Below are 20,528 nucleotides of genomic sequence, written 5' to 3'. Positions count from 1 at the left end.
AATGATTATGTCATGAAACTGCTGAATTAGCGTACTGGCATCTTTTTTTGGTCCAATTCAGGCACTGGGCATTACAACTTCTATCTAAACTGATAATCTGTCAATGAGTGCTGTGCATCTGTCAGCTTGTTTTTGATTATTCTACTCCAATACTTAATTAATGCAGCATTAAATGGTTTTGTGAGGGGGACATTTTGGACAGAAACATTTCAGATTAGAATGAAAATGAATTAAAAGTATTAAAGTGCCTTATCAGAGGAAAGTATCGGTAGAAAACTGAAGATACAGAGACATTTGCACTTGTCAAAACAATTAGTAGCTTTAATGATTTTTGTGTTTAAAGTTGCTTTTCAGTTTCTTTACAGTTGGGGGTGTACATTACGGAACCAAAACACAACATAAATATGAATATATCTGAGATCCATATGTACAGATGGAATAAACTCTACCAATGGTCAAAATAAATACATGATACATTAAATATATTTTCTCTTCATAACTTAGTGATACAACTTAGTGATCTCCTTACAAAGTGTTACTTCCCTTAAAGATACGCACACTCTTAGAGATACTTTTACATTTGAGACAAAGAGTGTGTCTCAGAGAAGATGTAACTAATATAAATAACTGACCACTAATATATCTAGCAATAGATAGATGTCAGCTTTTTTGATAATAGCCTTTTTGGCATTCTGTGCACATGACAGTAGGATAGCTAAATGAAAGAAAAACAGTATCATACAGCATATACAGCCAGGATTTAAAGGACTGAAAGCTCTTCAGTCATCAGCATGCAAGTTTACCCTTCATCTCCTCATCCTCTCTGCTTTTTCTTCCTATTTAATTGTATTCAACAGTAAACAACTCATCAAAAGCACAATAACACTACCGGCATGGTAATTGTAATTCTCATTTCAACTGGATTTGCTCTAGTAGCCTATGTTAAGCGTCTTTTTGGTTGTTCTCCACTGGCATAAAATCAGACAAACACTGCAAGAGAGGGAAGGCCAAGTGAGAGACAGGGTTATGTGGAGAGAAAAAAAAGGCTTTTGCATTGCAGAAAATCAGTCACTTTCAAGTCAATAGATCGGCTATAGGGTGAAACTATCCCGTTTGATATAAGCGGCACGATAATGAGCATGTCGAAGACAGAGGGACATTAAAAGATGCTGCTGGAGAATGTTGGATGACGCCGTCGTCTCTGTCTCCTGTTGCTTTGAAACACATGGATGCCTTTTGAATTCCTCTGTGTGTGTGCTTGTGTGCGTGTGCGTGTGTGTGTGTGTGTGTGTGTGTGTGTGTGTGTGTGTGTGTGTGTGTGTGTGTGCGTGCATGTGTGTGTGGGTGGGTGAGTTGATGCGCCAGTGTGTCTTTGTCCGTGTGACAGTGTAGGCAGTAGATGTGACATTCTGGATTCAGTTGCTAGTTGTTAGTCATAATCCACCAGGAAGCTGAGGAAACACACCACATGTAGAGAGTTAGGTCACCACACGGCAACAGGAACACACACGGCAGGGTACATAAAAAAAAAAAAAAAAAATCTAATTTACATTTTATTAAGCTCTAATTTAAGCAACAAACATTTTCATCAGCAAAATAACAAATGTGTAAATGATTGACGTCATTCGGGGATTTCGGCAATTAAAATGAATGAATCATTTTCAGGAAGCTTTATAGATACAGGACATAAGGTCATGAGGTTGAAAGCACATTGTTCTGCTGTTTTCAAACCGTCCACCTCTTTTTTACGTAATAGTCAAAGTCCAGCAAACACAGGGCAGATAAAAAGCAAATGATTTGCATAATACCTGCCTAGCAGCTAGTTTCGCACGCCCTCAAACAAAGCTAGTTAGATCGGAGCTGGAGCGGAGTCCAACGAGTTCAGTTCGTTTGACCAATCACAACAGAGTCGGCCAGCTGACCAATCAGAGCAGACTGGGCTTTTTGGGAAACGTGTGTGTGTGTGGAAGGGGGCTTGGAGTTCCTTCAACAGATTTTACAATGGCGGCCGCGTCACAAACTTTATCATTTTACAGCTAAACCTTGCACTACAAGATGATTTGGTCGGAGTTCGCAAGTGTTTGACAGCCGGCTCTCATAGATGACAGCTGGACAGCAGACCTCAGATCAGCTCTTAGTGCTTGTTTTCCTCCAGTCTGTGAAATTTTGCAGATGCCGTTAGGAGCGCCGGAGGACACCGGAGGACACAGAGGAATCATGCGATTAATCATGATTAATATTTGAATCGATTGACAGCCCTAGTAACAATATAAGAAGGTAACGTAACAACCGTAACAACACAACAAAACCATTATAGTTAGGTTTAGGAAAGAACTACATGGTTGGGCTTAAAAATACTACGTTGTACAGAGAAAGTGACACTGGAAGTTGTGAATACGGGACACAAACGAACTGCTGATTGTAACGTAACGCACGGGACATGAACAGAGGTCTTCTGGATGAAAGCCTTGTGTTTGTTGGACCCATCCACCTCCCCTCCCGCGCACCTGGTGTGTGTCTTTTCACTATTTATACTACGTCACTTGCTCTGACCGAATGCAAAAATGTTAAAATTAAGTGTATCCCTGGTTTGCAGAAACGTCCAATGCCAACATTTTTCCGGGCGACTGGGATGGTTTCAGACAGAGGGTGAAAAGACGTGGTGCAGGACAGCCGGTAAGAGAAAAATAAAGCATTTTTTTAACATGCAAACGAATGCACCTGAAAATTACCATAATAGGTCCTCTATATAAAAACACCTGGTTGCTGATGCAAAGCTCCTCCTGGAAACAACATATGAAGGCAATGTCGGGTGACTGACAGACAATAATAGCCTCTGCTAGCAGCAGCAGAATTTTATTTATTTTTCTATTATTGATTCCAGAGGCGACTCCTTCCTGCGCTTCTGACGCACACCTCATATCTATCCTCCCTCTTTCTTCCAATCAGTGCACTGTGGCCTTGCGTGTATCCTCCGCAGCCAAACTCATCTGAGACTCGGAGCAATGACTAATGATCTGGTCTGCTCTTTGAGAAAAATAGGCAGTGTCCCTCAAGGCAAACACATACAGTACGTTGTTCTATAAGAAACAGCTATTTTACTGAAAATGCTGCACAGCATGCAAGCATCATCAGTGCCAGGGTACATTCTCTGCTACTGGTTGTCAGTAACTTAATCAAACTTCTAATCTTTCATAACTTATTAACTCTTCCCCAGGAGAATTAACGAGACAAACGTCAACTAATACTACTACAGTAAAAACAAGTTATTACTTATTATTATATATTATTTTCAGTTTAGTCAGTTTAATTGAATCAAATATTGTCTATCTATTTTAAATTGTAATTTTCCAGGCTTATTGTAATTAGTTTTTATTCCGACAAACATATTTTGAAATTTGAGATTTATCGCACACACACAGTTGTGTTTTCATTACTTTTGTGGACATTTACATTGACTTACATTATTTTCCTGGAGACCAACCTAACCCTAGCTGTAACTGCTACTTGCCTAAACCTAACCCTTACCCTAACCCTAAACCAAGTCCTCACCCTAAAATATAATGATTTACGTTATGGGGACGTGCATTTTGTCCCCATTTGGAAGGCGAGTCCCCACAATGTGATTGTGTAAACAGGTTTAGGTCCCCACAACGTGGGTAATACACACACACACACACACACACACACACACACGCTGAATTTCTGCAGTTATCTTAAATAAGCACTGAAAGTACAACACCTTCTTAGTCTTTTTAGGTTGTTTTTGTTCTTCAGATCTATTTCACTGCCTGTTTACACCTGCTGTTTAAACCGACCCATATCTGATTACAGTGTTTACACCACAACTGTTTATGTCTGAAACTGTCAGCATGCGTACATGCGAGTCACAGATGTGGAAGTAAACAACCACGTACAGTAACCTAGCAACGAGCGCCGCCCACAAGGCTAAATCACCATCTGCAATGGACGTAAAGAGGCAGAAATTATAATTAGCCCTATTGCTTTCTGAAGCATATTTAAAGGCGTGCAACAAATGAATCAAAAGTCAAGACAAGAGAGAAGAGTCATGGTTGTAGCCTGGGCTCGTGTGGCAGTGATTCGTGCTACTATGTGCGTCACAATGTGGTATGAGGTATGAGGTTGCCAGCTGGACACATTTTCCCACACGGAAATGTGTCCAAAAGAAGACAAAAAAATATTTTTTGCCCTGTTTACACACCTTTACAATATACACATATTTAATCTGTGCCATGTGAGCAAAACATCAGAACCGGCTCACTTTCAACAGGCAGTGTGAACATAGCCCCGAGTGTTTGGAGAGAATATCCCCACTTTGATATCTATTTATTCAGAAACATCCAATATTTTCACAGTAAATGCCTGATTTGAAAACATTTTCTACCTTTAGGCTCAATAAGCAAATTCTCGAGAGAGTAATTGTCAGGAGGCCCAGAAATTCTGGACGCACCCCCGATTTCCACAGATGGAAGGTTTCAGTACATCTTTACATATCATAACACATCCAGACCTAATGTACTAATGCAACAGCTGACTGTGACACACAGCACAATCACCACATTAAGGGTGAAATGTGTCAGATCTGGCCAGAATTTGAGTTTAAAATATTAAAAAAATGTACAAACAGAATGTGAAGAGGTTACAGTGTTGATGTTATATCAAACACGTCTATTTGTGTTGCAGAGATATCTTCTGAAATGAGCATGCTAACCAGCTAGCCCCGGCCCGTCCTATCTTGTAATAGGCGATAGTGAGTCACTGTAGCGTCCAGTCTGCCCTCAGTCCAACAGGAGAGGATGAAGAAGAGCTGCCCCGAGGGCTTGTCAATCATGTTGAAAGTACGTGTTTGTTTTGATAGTTTGTTTGCTGGATTAAATTCAAAGTGTCAAAAATGAGAAAACAACTTGAAGGGTTCATTTGCAAAAAACACTAGCTTTGTTTTTATTTATTTTTCTAAATCATGTTTGTTGTTGTTGTTGTGCAATTCAGGAAAAGCCAATCAAACTAGTGTTTGGTTGTTTTGATAAAATATTTAAAATTTAAAATGTTCCTAAATCTTTTTTATTATTATTGTGAACTCAAGGGAATATGAATCAAACTGGTGTTGGTTTATTCATTTTAAGAATGGCTTTTATCTGTTGCATTCTCGCCTCATCCTCCCCGCCGCAGGACACTACTTTGCCAGGTGTAGAGCGTGTGGGGACGGACGGCTGTTAGCTCGAATTCCGCCAGTGCATAATACCAGGCACTGTGGGTCTGATCCCGGGGAACTGCTCGACTCCCCACAAATGTTATTTTGACCGGCTATCAGAGCTCAAGCAGTTTGGTCGAATTTTGCACATTCTTGTCCTGTTGCTAGTTAGCAGCCTACAGCAGTTAGCTTCTTTTTGTTTTATATATATATATATAACTGACAACTGTATATTTAGATTGTATGGAGCCAGTAGTAGAGGTGAAATGCTGCCCCCTATTTGTTTGGAGCATGTGGCCAGATCTTACACATTGAACCTTTAACTAATCTTATCTCTCAGTTGGCCAGCAGAACCGACAGACGAGCAGCCAATGATGTCAAAAGGGCTTTTATAGGCCAACATAATGACCTACAGCTTTGTCCCATTTCCATATTAAATACCACTTCTGTGGAAGATGTGACTAAGTAGTGTGTTTGAGTTTAGTATGCATACTAAAAAAAACTCATTTTAATTTCAAGTGTTTACTATTGATGTGCGCTATTGTCCCACAATGCAATGCAAAGAGGAAATGAAGGAGCTACAAAGAGGAAATGAAGGAGCTACACACAATTGCAAAAAAATGTAGATGGTGGTTGAACAGCTCCAGAAATATTTTGGCAAACACAACAACAACAACAACAACAGCAACAAAGAACATGTTTGTACAAAAAACACCTGGAATTGGGAGACATGTCATCCAGGCTACACTGCATGGTTGGTTACTGATTGCATCGTCTGGGCGAGCAGACATAACCATTTTGCAGCATGGCCTAAGATGAGCAAAGATAGGCTGAATAGCAAGTTCAATGTCAAAGCTGGTCAAAGTTGGTGAATGTGAGCAGATCCCTGGCGTGGATACTTGTGGCTTCCATATTCACTTCCACCATCCAGCCAGGCTATTTTTCTAAAGATACCCTTCAAAACTACTTGGAATTGCTGTTGACACAGGGGAGAAGCAAGGCTGAGTGATCACAAGCGACTCGGAAACAGCAGGGAAATGACAGATCACAGAGGCACTGAGCAGCTGAGCAGAGTGTCTAGCATCCCTCTCAACACCCTTTGGGTCTAATGTGCCGTCACTGAGCCAAAACTGGATGCGTGTCATACTATATGATCACGGAGGTCTGGAAGTTTATGGAGGTTTCGCCGTATCTTACATGTGTTGATCTCACACTAGGGTTTGCAGCGCTGGTTTTCTAGCGTATTGTCATCCGTGACATTTAATGCTCATTAATGCTATATACACACATGAATGCATTCACAGACACACACATATACAAACCTGGGAGCAACATGGTGGAAACTACTTCAGCATCCTCCAACATGTCAATGACGCAGCGCTGGAAATCTTTACTGCTGTTGGACTGCAGGTAGCTGTAGAGAAGACAACGAAGGAGCACAAGAGGGGTGTAAAGAGAAAAAGAGACAGGTTAAAGAGGAAATCGGAGTTGAGCTTCACCTGTAGCTACATTAATTGTCCACTATTTATGATGAAATATAAAGATTCTCACTGGAGATATACTGCATTTTAAAATGACAACCGTTTTGAAGATGTTTGTTTTTATTGTATGTAGACATTGGAGGCAGTCCAAACTCAATTTTTATAGTGAGTTAAAGGTCCAGTGTGTAGGATTTAGCGGGATTTATTGGCAGAAATGGAATATAATATTTAATGTTTTTTTTAGTGTATCATCACCTGGAACTAAGAATTGTGTTTTCGTTAGCTTAGAATGAGCCCTTCATATCTACATAGGGAGATATGTTTGTTTTCTACAGTAGCCCAGAATGGACAAACCAAACATTGGCTCTAAAGAGAGCCTTTCGTGTTTTTACGTTACCTGAAGGCCACCGTAGTGCTCCAACACACTTATGAAACTGTGGTAACGTGAGCCGCAGAGTGCAAAACCGTGGTACCGCCAGCGGCCGTTTGAATTTCGTTGCTCCTAAAGCAAAAATGTCCTGAAAGATACTACGGCGTTACCTCGGTTTAGCACTCGGCGGCTCACGTTACCGCAGTCTTGGAAAGGGAGGAGTGAGTGGAGGGGGTGCTCAGTTGGTTGCAATCTGCAACCACACCACTAGATGGCACTAAACTACACACTGGTCCTTTAAATTTGTAAAGAGTCAAATTTTTTTGTAAATAAACAAAAGCGTAAATATTCATATTATAGAAAATCTTTATTGATTTTTTAAAAATCACATTTCTATCTTATTTTCATGCAGATAGATATATTCATAGATATGCATATAGATATCTTTTCAAACCATTTAAGCTACATCCGTGTGTGTGTGTGTGTGTGTGTGTGTGTGCGTGTGTGTGTGTGTGTGTGTGCGAGCTGAGGGACGGGCCATCTGCTCATCTTCACTGGTGGGGAACATTTTCATCAAAAAGTTAAGAGTGCCAAACAGTCTGCCAATATCTGACACACAACAACACACACACACATACACACACACAAACACACACACGCACACGCACGCACACACACACACACACACACACACACACACACACACACACACGCACACACACAAACACACACACAAACACACACACACACCATACTGACCTCATCCAGGAGATGCGGTCTTGCCAGAACTCATACATTATGTAACACAACTTTCCAGGGAGCTTCTGAACGGACACACTGACAGCAGGGTGGAGAAGAGAAGTAGAGTGGGGCGAGAAGAGGATACAAAGTGAGAGAGAGTAAAGGACATGAAAGAAGTTTGAATCTTTAGATAGATGTCAGCTAGAACCAATGGTGGAAAGTAACTAAGTACATTTACTCAAGTATTGTAATTAAGTACAAATTCTAGGTACTTGTACTTTAGCATTTCCCTTTTACGCTACTTTATACTTCTACTCCACTGCATTTATCTGACAGCTTTAGTTACTTTACAGATTACAGTTTTTCATACCATTCCTGTCCAATAAAAACCATGCATCTCCAAATATGATGATTTTGAATGTTTGTGATAAACTCAAGGATTGCGGCATTAAGATACATTAGTGACAGTGTCACTTTGTGAAAATATGAAATTGTTCTTAAATCAATTGAATTAATTTTCAAGCTGCTCAGAGTTTGGGGTCACATAAAAGCTGCTATATTATCCAAGGATGATGGAGGATGAAACAGAACTTTTCCATCCTTTTCACTCAGTTTACATCCTTTTTGGCTCAGTTGACAAACCCCTGATTCAACATTGCTTCAATTTTCAAAAAGCTACCTCAGCAGCAGCAGAGCCCGACACATTGTCTAACAGATATATTGCTTTGTCTGCAAGACACTCACTGCAGGTTGTCAGAGTTGGCTGCGGTGGCTTCGATGTAGCTCTTCAGAACTTTCCGGAAGCTGTCCAGATCTTCATCGGTCACCGACAGCTGCCTCTGAACCAACAGGATGTTCTGTTGGCAACAAGACGAGACAGAGAGGAAAATGATGAGATGACACGTTGGCTGCTCACATCACCCCCTGAGGTCCAGGCGTGTGACGAGATGGAAACTATTGAAGCATTTGATTGATTATACATTCCTAAGGGTACATATCTATCTATCACTGACAGCCGATGAGATATAAATAAACACATTCTATGTCACTTAGTATTGCTCTCACTGAGGCACTCTGTCAGTACATTCAGTTTTATGGAGGCACCAATAATTAAAAGTGAAATTCAAGGTTCTTTCCGTACATTCTAAGCTATGAAAAACACATCAAAGTGATTTATCTGCCCTATAATAACCGTGTTGCCATGATGCCTCATCAGTGTCATTAGAACAGTTTGTCACTTCATACTGACGGCAGCAGCTGGTGAGGCTATTCCCTCTCGATTAAATGTGAACTCGCAGTACGTCAGTGTTGCAAGTTGTTTTTTTTACATTTGTTCCTTGAAGTTTGCTGGTGAGGTATAGTGACAGCACACTCAACGTATCAATGTAAAATGTTCCATGGAAATGTTTCATAAAACGCCTGATTTCCACATAAATCCATGGACCTCCTGACAGAGTAAAAGAAAAGACACTCTGATGTATATATAAATATATATTTCCCTTTATCGATTGATGTGCCCATCTAATGAGCAACGTCCCCGCAACTGGCGGTGATTCAGCGTCCTCCTCGGGGAAACTGGGCTTGAACTAAAGTCCTCTGCCTGCATGGTCCCCCGATGCACAGCGTCATGCTGCAATTGACGAGAGTGAGTCACCACTTCAACCAGTATACAATTAAACTTGTCTTATCGTTTGTTAGCACTGTTTCCACAGACTTGATTGAAAGGTCGGCTCACCTTCATTTCAAAGAGACAGAGTTTTGGTTGTATGTGCCTTTTCGGTTTAGTTTTTAGATATCAATCTTTGAAATCTCTTGAGATTTTTGTTGCAACTCCAATACAAAGGAAGAGCATTACATTTAATCTATGATGCTCATAGCATTTAAAGGTGCAGTCTTAGGATCTGGTGGCATCTAGTGGTGAGGTTGCAGATCGCAACCAATTTAAACTTCTCCCGTGTGCCAAACATGTTGGTTGTGTCTAGAAGGTACGAGACTCGCTGCCCGACGACCTATCCTAACCATAACCATTTTGTGACTGTTTCTCAACTTTGGGGTTACCTTCTAAACACGATCCAAGCGTGTAGGAGAACTATGGTGGGCGACGCGAAAATGTGAAAATGTGAATGGCCCTATCTGGAGCCAGTGTTTGGTTTGTCCGTTCTGGGCTACTGTAGAAACATGGTGGCCAGCTCCGTGAAGAGGACCCGTTCAGTATGTAGATATGAACGGCTCATTCTAAGGTAACAAAAACACAATTCTTATTTTCAGGTGATTATACACTAAAGAAAACCTACTTATTAATATATATATATATATATATATATATATATATATATATATTCCATTTCTGCAAAAAGATCCACCTAAATGTTACACACTGTTCCTTTAAAAATTACATTTAAAAACTGAATAACCCACAGATCCCATTGTAAAGAGTTGTTATTGAACTTCATTCTACTAAAAAATAGAACCTTTGAAAAGTGCAATTTTTCAATGGACCAAACAAAATTACATTCAGCTCAATTGTATTGCCGTGGCAGAAACTTTACAGGAGGATACTTCAAAACCTCAGCACATAAAATCAAAACAATGTACATGACCAGAATCCACTAAAGGTGAGTGAGAATATATAGTATTGTAATTTAGGTTAAAAAAATACCATTTAAATATTGTGGTTTATATTGTGCATGGAAATACACAGTAAAAAGGGACATGGGTTTATGCATTGAAATTGTGTGTATTTTTGTATTTGGTCATTCAGCTCTTTGTCACAAGCATAGCCGTACTTTTATTTCAATATTTGTTTTTTACTGGGTTTTATAGAAACATGTTAAAACAGAATTCACTTTACTATTTCTGATATAAATACTTTGACATAACTGTCACCATAGTTACCCTTAAAAATGGTTACTGGCACTCTCACCTGTCTGTGGGTGTTTTCACGCCAGTTCTACCTCTCAAGTGCATCGTCAGTCAGTAACTTCCTTTGTCCATGTGTGATAACGTCGAATACACTCAGACAGATTTTGATTCACTCTCTCTTGTTTCAAGGTGAGCCTTGTGAGCATAAACCGGCCCTCGTCTGCTTCACGTCGAACATCCTTTCACCTTGAGGCTTGCCATGTATTGATTTTTATAGCCGGAATGAGCTGGAATGAATATAAATGTGCCTGGAAAGCAGACATTTGCTGGTACAGGAGGTTATGGTATCATTTGGTTTGAGAAGGAAACCGGTGTGTTGCTTGACATTTAGAATGCATGGGGACAGTGAACAAACTGGATGAGTAAAGAGCATTTTCTAGAGAAAATAATTGCGAAGTACAGATGAAAAAAGAGATTCAAATAATGTATATCTTGTCAGCTTTATGGTAACATACAGTAACTACTGGAGGTGTCAGAAAGAGCAAAAAGAGGAGTAACTGGGGGTGTTAATGGAGTAGAATCATAAGATAAATATGTATTTAGAGACTAGCAGTGGTGAAATGTTTTGAATAAAATAATTTAGTTTGGACAGCCTCCGATATAATTTGCTGTGACCTTTCCCCAGTCAACTCACAGCACAGTATATAAGCTCTGCAGGCAGACTGAACTGGACTTAAACTGGACTTGTTTGCACTGGTACATAAATCATTGTATGTTTTTCCTGTTGGGCTACTTGGTAGGTTGGGGAACTGAACTGTTCATACAGTATCATATTTTCACTATATATATTTTCACATTCATGTGTGTCCTTGTTGTGTGTGTTGTTGTAATGGTTTATGGTGTCTTGTTTGCTTGTTGGCTGGACCGCAGAGTGCCAGTCCTACAAACGCTGCAAAAGTCTGTCACTGAGTGATGAAGTTACACGATTGGTCGGCCGAGTTTTGGAGATTCCTCATTGGCCGTTGTTCTTTCAAAATGAAAAGGCAGAGAACAATCCTTTATGTAAATGAGCCCGTCCAGCGTGACGCATCCGGCTCACGGAACTTGGACCGAGCTGTCAAACTAGGCGAACTAGTTCTAAAATGAAACGAGATTCAGCAGTGGCATCACCTATTTCTCGCTTAAATTTTTTTCAGAGGTAGATTTTGGTGGATTGTTTAGATGGAATAACAGAACGTTTACGAGCAGGCCGCCATGTTGTTTCCTGTTTGAAACGGCAAGCAGAAAACCAGGGACCAATCAGGTGCATTCCACGATTCCAGTTGAGTTGAGCAGCGCGTCTTCTAGTGTCCTCGCCGGACCTGGTGGACATATACTGCTGGATTAAACATTATAGACATGACCACTGACTATTTGTGTACTATTTAGCCACAGATTTGCACAGATTCTGACCATACATTGTCCAGCCATATACTCGGTTTTGACAGAGTCTTGTTTTCTTCTCTCTTTCTTTGCACTGGAACTGAGCTACCATGCTGTACCAAAACAATTACCACCAACCAGCCCGGTCGCACGAAAAGGCATGTGAATGACACGATAATGCCCAAGGCAAAAGTGTGTAATTAGAACGCCGTTCTTGCTTTAGGCGTATTTTCACGCCTCGAGTCTGTACTGACTGCAAAGTAAATGCATCCACGTGAATATGCTAAGATCAGAGATAGTGACTAGAATAAAAAGTGTGAAAGACTGCTTATGATGGAGGGCAGGTGGATGGGTCCAACAAACAGGACTTTCAACGCAGGAGACTGGTGTTTTGTTTTGTAAGTTACGTCAGTGACGTTTGTCACGTGTTTTCCATGGGCCTACTTATATAACGTTGTTTTGTACATATTTTACGTACTTATTTTAAGGCAAACCATGATGTTTTTCCTAAACGTATGGCAGTTGGTTTGCCTCAACTATGTGTGTGCACTCTTTGTATTTTATGTAGATATATGCATTATTCATGTTAAATGAAAACAAGCTAAGTGTGGTTCCTTTTAAATGAACAAAATGTGAAAACACTGTTATAATCAGCAATTATCCACTAAAGTCAGTCCTTTCTTAGTTTGTACTCTACTTGATTTGCACAGTGAGAGGCAATCATTGCAATCAAACCACTGTGTAGTCTCACAAGGAGAGTCGGTCTATATAATAACTGCTGTGCTGTAGCCGCAGGCAGAAAAGTGTCTAATTTCAACATTACAATGGAAACGCCTCAGTTCAACCTTGAGTGTTTGATTGCTCTGAAAAGCTGCTTGTAAAATGTTAGTTTGGTTTATATGGATAATAAAATCTTTGTGTGTGTGTGTGTGGTTAGTAAAATGTTGAATTATGATTGAGTGTTATGATGACCACCATTGTTATCATTTCTACATTTTGCTTTAATAATACCCTGTGTGTGGCAGCCTGTGGTATAATCACGCACCACTTAGGTAATCACTAACTGATTACAATGATTGTCCTGACAACAAATTCTATTTTAATGATAAAAACTGCTCGATAAAAACTACAAAACAAAACGTTTAGTCACCGCTTCTTCACTCAGATTGGTAAAATATTGATATCAGTGCTGACTTACAGACTTGTACGTGCTGGCCAGTGTGTCCTCTTTCAGTGGCTCCAACTTGGGACCCTGAAACAAGAAGGTAACAAATATGAGAACAACTTCTTGGCTTTGTTAAACATCTGGGTGAGAAAGGTCAGTGATGATCAATATATTCTTTTGATAGTCATTACAAAAACAAATCGTAACAATCAGATGTTTCATTTAGACATATTTCACTTAAATCTTATTCCATTGCATAATGTTGCATGCCATGCTAAATAAACATCACCTCATCATACCAACACATACAAAGACAAAAGAATACTGATATTTGCACACAGACATTTGCACCTCTGGACAAATTGCACCTGCAGGCACTAATGGGGTGAATAAAAGTAGGCAAAGTAAATGGACTAAGTATATTGTGCCCTGCTCTATGATATCTGATGGGATTGTGTGTGTGATTTGCCATTTTTCAAAGGCCGTTGTGCAAGACAAATCCCCTACAGGGCTGTAAAGGCAGCCGGTTAGACTATTATCAGGTCATTAAATGTGTGTTATCGGTGGTTATAAGCCCCATAGATGTGGGTCAGGAGGGCCCTGCTACACCCACTAGAGGGTTTTATCATCTATTCACGTGGGTGATTAGCGAAAGAAGGAATAAAAGAAGACGACAGCGACCTCTCGACCATAGTAGTTATGACAGCAGCAAAAGCGTAAGTCAGGGGCTGTAGTTTAGACAGCGCGAAACTCCATATGGGGGTGGAGGTCGGTAGGGCTGGGTATCGGTACTCAATACCTTTTAAGGCATCGACCACCGACCTACCCAGTATCGAAACTTCTCCAGTCAAACGATACCTGCAATCAGTCCTTTTTGTGCCCAGATCTAAAAAATTATGACTGTTTTGCTCGCAGCCAATCACTGCAAGCGTCCTTCGATTTATCGTAACGTGTGATTGGCCCACTACCGCAGCAGCTACAACCCATAGGCCACTGCTGTAATTTCCTGCCTGCACCATGCTCTGGGTGATGGATGGGACATAAAACACTTTCACCCAGGGTGTGTGTTCAAAACCGTAAGCTTCACTTTCACTTTTGAAACAGTTATTTTAAGCCAAAACAACATAGTAGGTGTAGAAAGGCCCCTAATAACGCACATTTAATGACCTGGAAACAGTTGAATCGGGTGCAGCGGGTTAGATACTATCATTCAATAATGTCATTGTGTTTCTTTTAGATAATAATAGGAGATAACGGAATGATGGGATAAAGGCAGCTGTAGCCTTCCTAGAGTAGATATATGTACTTTAAAAAAAAAAAAAAATCAAGTGGAACCCATGTGATTCACCACACATGATTTCTTTCTTTCAACCATATCCGTAGGCTATATAGAGCATGTACTCTATAAATGTATGATGTTATGAATAATGAAATACAGTCAATGTAATAAAAACAGAATGAGCTTTCCGTCTTAAAGGTTATGGCTCTTGTTTGTATGTGTGTGAGTGTGTGTTGTCGGGGAACATAACCTTTGAGGCAGAAAAACTCATTCTGTTGCATTTGAGAGAGCAGAGAAAGGGAGCGAGATGGACAGAAGGTGTGTGTGATGGCGGCGGTGGCGTTGAAGTGTGGGGATGGATATTGCACTCTGAGCATGCTGCAGGTTATGAATTGCTTTGATATTGCACTCCGAGTCCCTCTGGGTCGGCAGAACCCAGGGCTGGAGAGAGAAAAAAATGCTTTGAGAGACACTGAAAGGAGAGGAAGAATGAGCATCAGAAGACGGGAATAACGGGAGTTAATAAAGAAACAGCAGACAGAGAGAGAGAATGAGGTGGAGCAGAAGATGTGGCAGGAGTGTGTAAGAGGTTTTGAGGCGTGGTAGCAAGAATGGGTCATAGGACACAGAAATGAGAGATAGAGAGGTAGCCGTGCTCTGTTTGACAGATACACAGATCTTTTTTCATGCTGTGAGTGCACCCTTTGCTCTTTTTGACAATCACAAACACACAAAAGCGTGCTTGGAATTACGCTGTCAGTACAAAACTGAGCAGAACATGTACAATATCTAACATAACAGACAGTTTGTAAGACTTTAACGACTATAATCGTTTTCCGCATCACGGCTGAAACCATTCAAGGCACTGAGCTGACACCTTGTCCCAGACATAATGACAAAACCAGAACATTGAACCATGTGAAATCCACGTGTTCCTAAAAGCCTCGCAGGCAGGTTTACAGGTAGATTTGTGCACAACCTGCAGTGCTGTGTGTCGCCCACCTGTGTACTTTTCATTATTCTTAACACATAAATAATTCCGTGCCCCAAAATGTTTGAAAAGCCAACGCATTTGGTGTTACTATTTTGCATATTCCTTGCATAAATTGTCAGTTATTTAATAATAAAACTGAGGTGGCAGACCTGTGACAGCACAACAAACACACATCCTTTGTTATATCCTATTAAACTGTTTCCATTACCTGTTGGTAATGCTGGTAAAGGGGGCCCAGAGGGTCAACATATTGAAGCTCTGTATGTGCTCATGCTTGCTTAACCTTTCAGATTGAATTTGTATTCCACTTGGAAGGAAAAGCTTCATACCTGACACTCCAGTTTATCCAGCAGCTGCTGCAGCCTGTTGATCTGAGAGCACCAGTTCTCTCCGTCCTCCATGCACACACCTGGAGACAACACAGTACTAAATCATCGGAACAACAATGTAGATCTGTGTCCCAGTTCCATCGTGTATACAGGCCTACTTCTGACTGGATTTGAGTAAATGCAGTAGTAGCAGTAATACATACAGCAGTCTATGTTTTATAGTATTGAGATATACTTTGCAGCTGAGAGTTTACTTTCTGTGTTTAATCATTTGATTGATGTGAAATGACCCCATTCAGTCTTGTCCAAACAGATGCTTTCCATCAGCTGTCAAGGTCAAACTAGAATTACCGCCTCACGGTTGTATACCATCTTGTTGCTAAATAATAATTAATGTGCTGCTAAAGACATGTAAATCCAGAGGACAGATGGTAATTTTTGTAATGGGTTATGTATGAAAATGGTGATGTGTTTTGTTCTTTTGTCTGTCCATTTATGGTAACAGTATGTCTATGGTATGTGTACTTTTTCTCAAACTGAGCTGCCCATGGATGCAAAATGAATTTCAGTGCAAACTGACAATAAAGTTGTATCGTATCGTATCGTATCGTATCGTATCGTATCGTATCGTATCGTATCGTATCGTATCGTATCGTATCGTATTGTATACCGCCACCAACCAGTCAAGTTGCAGTTTACAACCATGTCTGTCCAAAATGTCATCACCTCCATCATTTTATCCTGTTGGACATTTGTGTTAAATTGTAATAACTGGAATAATAAATAGCATATGAATTCTTGAGTTATGGCCAAAAATGTGTTCTGTGAGGTCACCTTTGGCCACCAAAATCAAATCGATTCATCATGTTGTCCAAATGGACGTTTCTACCAAATTTGAAGAAATTCGCTTTAGGCGTTACTGAGAGATCACAAGAATGGGATGGACATGAGGTCACTGTGACCTTGACCACCAAAATCGAATCAGTTCTTCCTGGAGTCCAAGTGGATGCTTGTCTCAAAATCCTCCAGGTCTTCCAGAGATATCATGTTCATGAAAATGGGTTGAATGGACGACCCAAAAATGCAATGCCTCCGGCCACTGCTGTCGCTGGTGCAGAGGCATAAAAACACAGAGGGCAATGCAGAAGTGGTTTCATGCCTTATGTTAAAATGCCTCCTTGTACAAATGGTAAACAAAACAATCTTACATATATCTATTTCCATTTAAAAAAAAAAAAAAAAGCATTCAGAGAAAACAATTATTATGAACGAATATAAAATCATTCACCCATATATGGCAATTACTGTATGATGATTCACACTTCTTATTATGTGTATAAAAAGACATCCAGATCCTGATGACATTTCTTTCAAAGTTTTTTGACCGCCAGGGTTCATTGCTTTTCCCTGCAGGCTCAATATCTGATGTTCAGTCTATGAAGAAGAAAATAAATGAGGCTCAACATAAAATAATTGTCTTTAGAAAATGTCAATATGATCTTTGTAGGTAAAAAAAAAAAAGCCCTCAGAGAGAGTTTACAGCCGGCTCTAATTATGAAGAATACTCATAATGACAGTGATGGGAATAATCCATATGTACACCACTGAACACAATTCCCCCAATGGATGGCAATAAAAAGTACATTTCATTATGGATATGCTCTGGTGGGAATGTTATCATGATGTTTGAAATGTTGATCTATAGTATGGTGTCATTTGTCCAAGTAGGGAGACTAAAACTGATCTAACTTATACCTTTGTGCCATGGAGCTTTATTGTTGTCCAAAAAGTATTAAGTATAGTTTAATGTGCTGCAGCTGAACAGCTAGTTGGCTGTCTAGCCTACCAAATGTCATTAGCAGTGCTCTTTTCCCCGGTGAATGTTTGGTTGCAGGCTCGCTCAACGAGCTAAGCTGCAGGTAAGATGTGTGTTTGTGAGTTAGATAAGAAGGAGACTTTAATATAGAAGCTGATGTGAGTTATTGTTCAAAGTCTGCGGCTCTTCTGTTGTGTAGCTGCTGTCTGTGTCAGAGTGACCGACCGTCTGCTCTGCCTGTGATAGAATGTGGACATCACTGCTCTATGCAAAACAGGACAACGCAGGACAAGTGATTTACAGAGCAGATATGTAGCTGGCAAAAAAATGCTATTCAATTTCAAAACACCTAAACAAGACACACGTTTGCACTGGGTGGGATCTGCATCATGATCATTTTGAGTCAATCTCACAGAAACTATCCTGCTGCTATAAATTCTCACTTGAAAACAGTCTGTAGCAAATAAAACTTCTGATGGAGGAATGTTTGATAAAAATTACAATTCCCAGGAAATTATTTAGCTATTTTTAAAAAATGTAAGTAGCCTATGTACTGTATATACCAGTGAGATGTTCAATGTAGTGAGTCCCCAGCACCCACAGGTGGTCATTTGAGTGGGTCCCAGGGAAATTGAGGGGTCCCCTATAAAATGCTAGGTACTGTATTTAGCATGAAATGATATGCCCAAATCATAACATGGTCAAAATCAACAGCTGTCAGTGTGTCAGTGTGCTGACTTGACTATGACTTGCCCCAAAACTGCATGTGATTATCATAAAGTGGGCATGTCTGTAAAGGGGAGACTCGTGGGTACCCATAGAACCCATTTTCATTCACATATCTTGAGGTCAGAGGTCAAGGGACCCCTTTGAAAATGGCCACGACAGTTTTTAAAATTTCACAGTCTGTAAAATTTAGCGCAAGTTTGGAGCGTTGTTTAGTATCTTCACTCTAGCTTTAAAACTGAGCCTGCTACAACCTAAAAATCGTAAATTGCGTTAATGCGTTAAAGAAAGTAGTCGCTTTAAAAAAAATGTGCATTAACTTTGACAGCACTAGTTTTTATGTTTTCCTTTCACTCATTGAGACTATGAACAAAACGGGATCTCGTCTTGCGTGAGCAATATGCGCAAACGATAAGAAGGTGGCTGTCGGTGAAAATATTTTTTCAACACGGCGGCGCCTCCCCTGGACAGTAAAGCATCATTAGGTCGTCATGGAGATGAGTGAATATGGCATCGATCTGTGGCCACGTGAGTTTATTTACCAATATCAAGTTTGTAGCCTTGATTGTTGAAATGAAATCTGTGCAGCGAGGAATTCGTTTTTGACAGTGAGATTTCTTTTTGTTTATTTCTATGATTTCAACACAGATTTGTTGTTCACAATGTACCATTATCAGGGAAAAAATAGGGTGTTTACTGGAACCTTTTCGGATTTTTAATGCGTCCGAGTTGCAGGATGCGTACATACTGTAGCAACATCCCTTAAATTCCTGACCCGTTTTTATAGATTACATCTTCAGTAGGAACCGATGGGCATATAGGGTTGAGAGACACATTAATCTCTCAAGTGTAAAATGTAAGGGTTATAAACTGGCTTTCAGTTTTATGGGAACACGGTTTCAATATTATATGACATTCCTCTTACCCGTGGTCAGGATGCTAGAGCAGGGATCTGATGGGGACATGCACAGGTTATTATGGATCCTGCGACCGCACCGCCTGCCATTCCTCTGTACTGCTGTCAGCTCCGGCTCCTTTACCTCTCTCCTGCCATGACAGCGGTGGAGACCCAGGGAGACAAACATCAGAGAGAAAGACAGTAACTGTCAGAGAGGGGGGGAATATATAGAACAGAAATTTAAGATATGGCAGACAGCGGTAGCCACACGGGGAATAAAGAAGAGGAAATGGAATGAATACAAGGAGGATAGGGAGAAGATAGAGAGGAGAGAGGGTGCAAGACAGAGGCGAGGAGAGAGGTAAGGAAGGATGCATTAATAATTGATTCAAATCAGAAAGTGAGATAGGTTAATGTCTGAGAGAGAGAGAGAGAGAGAAAGAGAGAGAGAGTCAATGCTGCGGAGACACAAGGACCAGAGATAAACAACAAACGTCCAGAATAGAGGTGAAAACATTTAGAGAAGGGCCAGATACAAACCAGTGCCTATTAACCCACAGGGTAGGTGTTAAGGAGGACGTGCCCTTGCACTTACACACACACACACACACACACACACACACACACACACACACACACACACACACACACCACACACACAGCTCTGTCGTAGATGGAAAGTGTTTGTCGTCTGTAAATGCATGGTGTCAAGGGCAGGACGTCGAGCACTGTGTGGTTATGAGAGTGTGTGACACTTGAGACACACGCTCACAACATGTGTGTGTGTGTGTATACTGTGATTTCACTTGTGTGTGTGCCTCTCTGTCTCTATGTGTGTGTGTCTAAATGCCCGTGCACATTTGTTTGTTCTTGTTATAGTGTGTGCCTCTCTCTCCCTCCCTCCTTTTGTTGTGTCTTTGCGTGTGCACGTTATTATGTGTACGTGTATGTATGTGTGTGTGTGTGTGTGTGTGTGTGTGTGTGTGTGTGTGTGCAGCGTCACGCTGACAGCGCAGAGGGAGCGCATTGCTAGGAGGTTCTCATGCTGAGAACAGCCTGGAGCCCAAAGGCCACTGCAACAGCCCTACATCCACTGCAGAGAGAGAAATAAGCGGTTCTTTGCCAACTCAATATGTCTCTAATGCAGCCCCTCCCAGCACTCACACACTCCCTCTTTCTCTTTCCAAAATCTATACCTGTTTGCACAATCTTAAAAGAGTTATTTGTGGCTAA

At 40.6% G+C, this 20,528-nt stretch overlaps 1 protein-coding gene across 1 annotated transcript in view; it reads right to left on the bottom strand.

Annotated features, from left to right (window-relative positions):
• Positions 1–293: 293 nt before the first annotated feature.
• necab3 (N-terminal EF-hand calcium binding protein 3) overlaps positions 294–20,528 on the bottom strand; it is a 58,084-nt gene continuing 37,849 nt past the window's right edge. Inside the window, exons 7-13 of the mRNA XM_074642093.1 lie at positions 19,323–19,444; positions 15,856–15,935; positions 13,287–13,340; positions 8,549–8,661; positions 7,823–7,900; positions 6,535–6,626; positions 294–1,451 (exon numbers count right to left, since the gene is read on the bottom strand). Of these exons, the coding sequence (XP_074498194.1) occupies positions 1,423–1,451; positions 6,535–6,626; positions 7,823–7,900; positions 8,549–8,661; positions 13,287–13,340; positions 15,856–15,935; positions 19,323–19,444 (568 nt within the window). The 3' untranslated portion in view covers positions 294–1,422. The remainder of the gene's footprint in view (positions 1,452–6,534; positions 6,627–7,822; positions 7,901–8,548; positions 8,662–13,286; positions 13,341–15,855; positions 15,936–19,322; positions 19,445–20,528) is intronic.

This window comes from Sebastes fasciatus, chromosome 1 (assembly GCF_043250625.1).
Source record: "Sebastes fasciatus isolate fSebFas1 chromosome 1, fSebFas1.pri, whole genome shotgun sequence".
NCBI classification, from domain to species: Eukaryota; Metazoa; Chordata; class Actinopteri; order Perciformes; family Sebastidae; genus Sebastes; species Sebastes fasciatus.
Note: the sequence above shows the minus strand (reverse complement) of the source record. Positions and strands in the feature narration are given on the sequence as shown.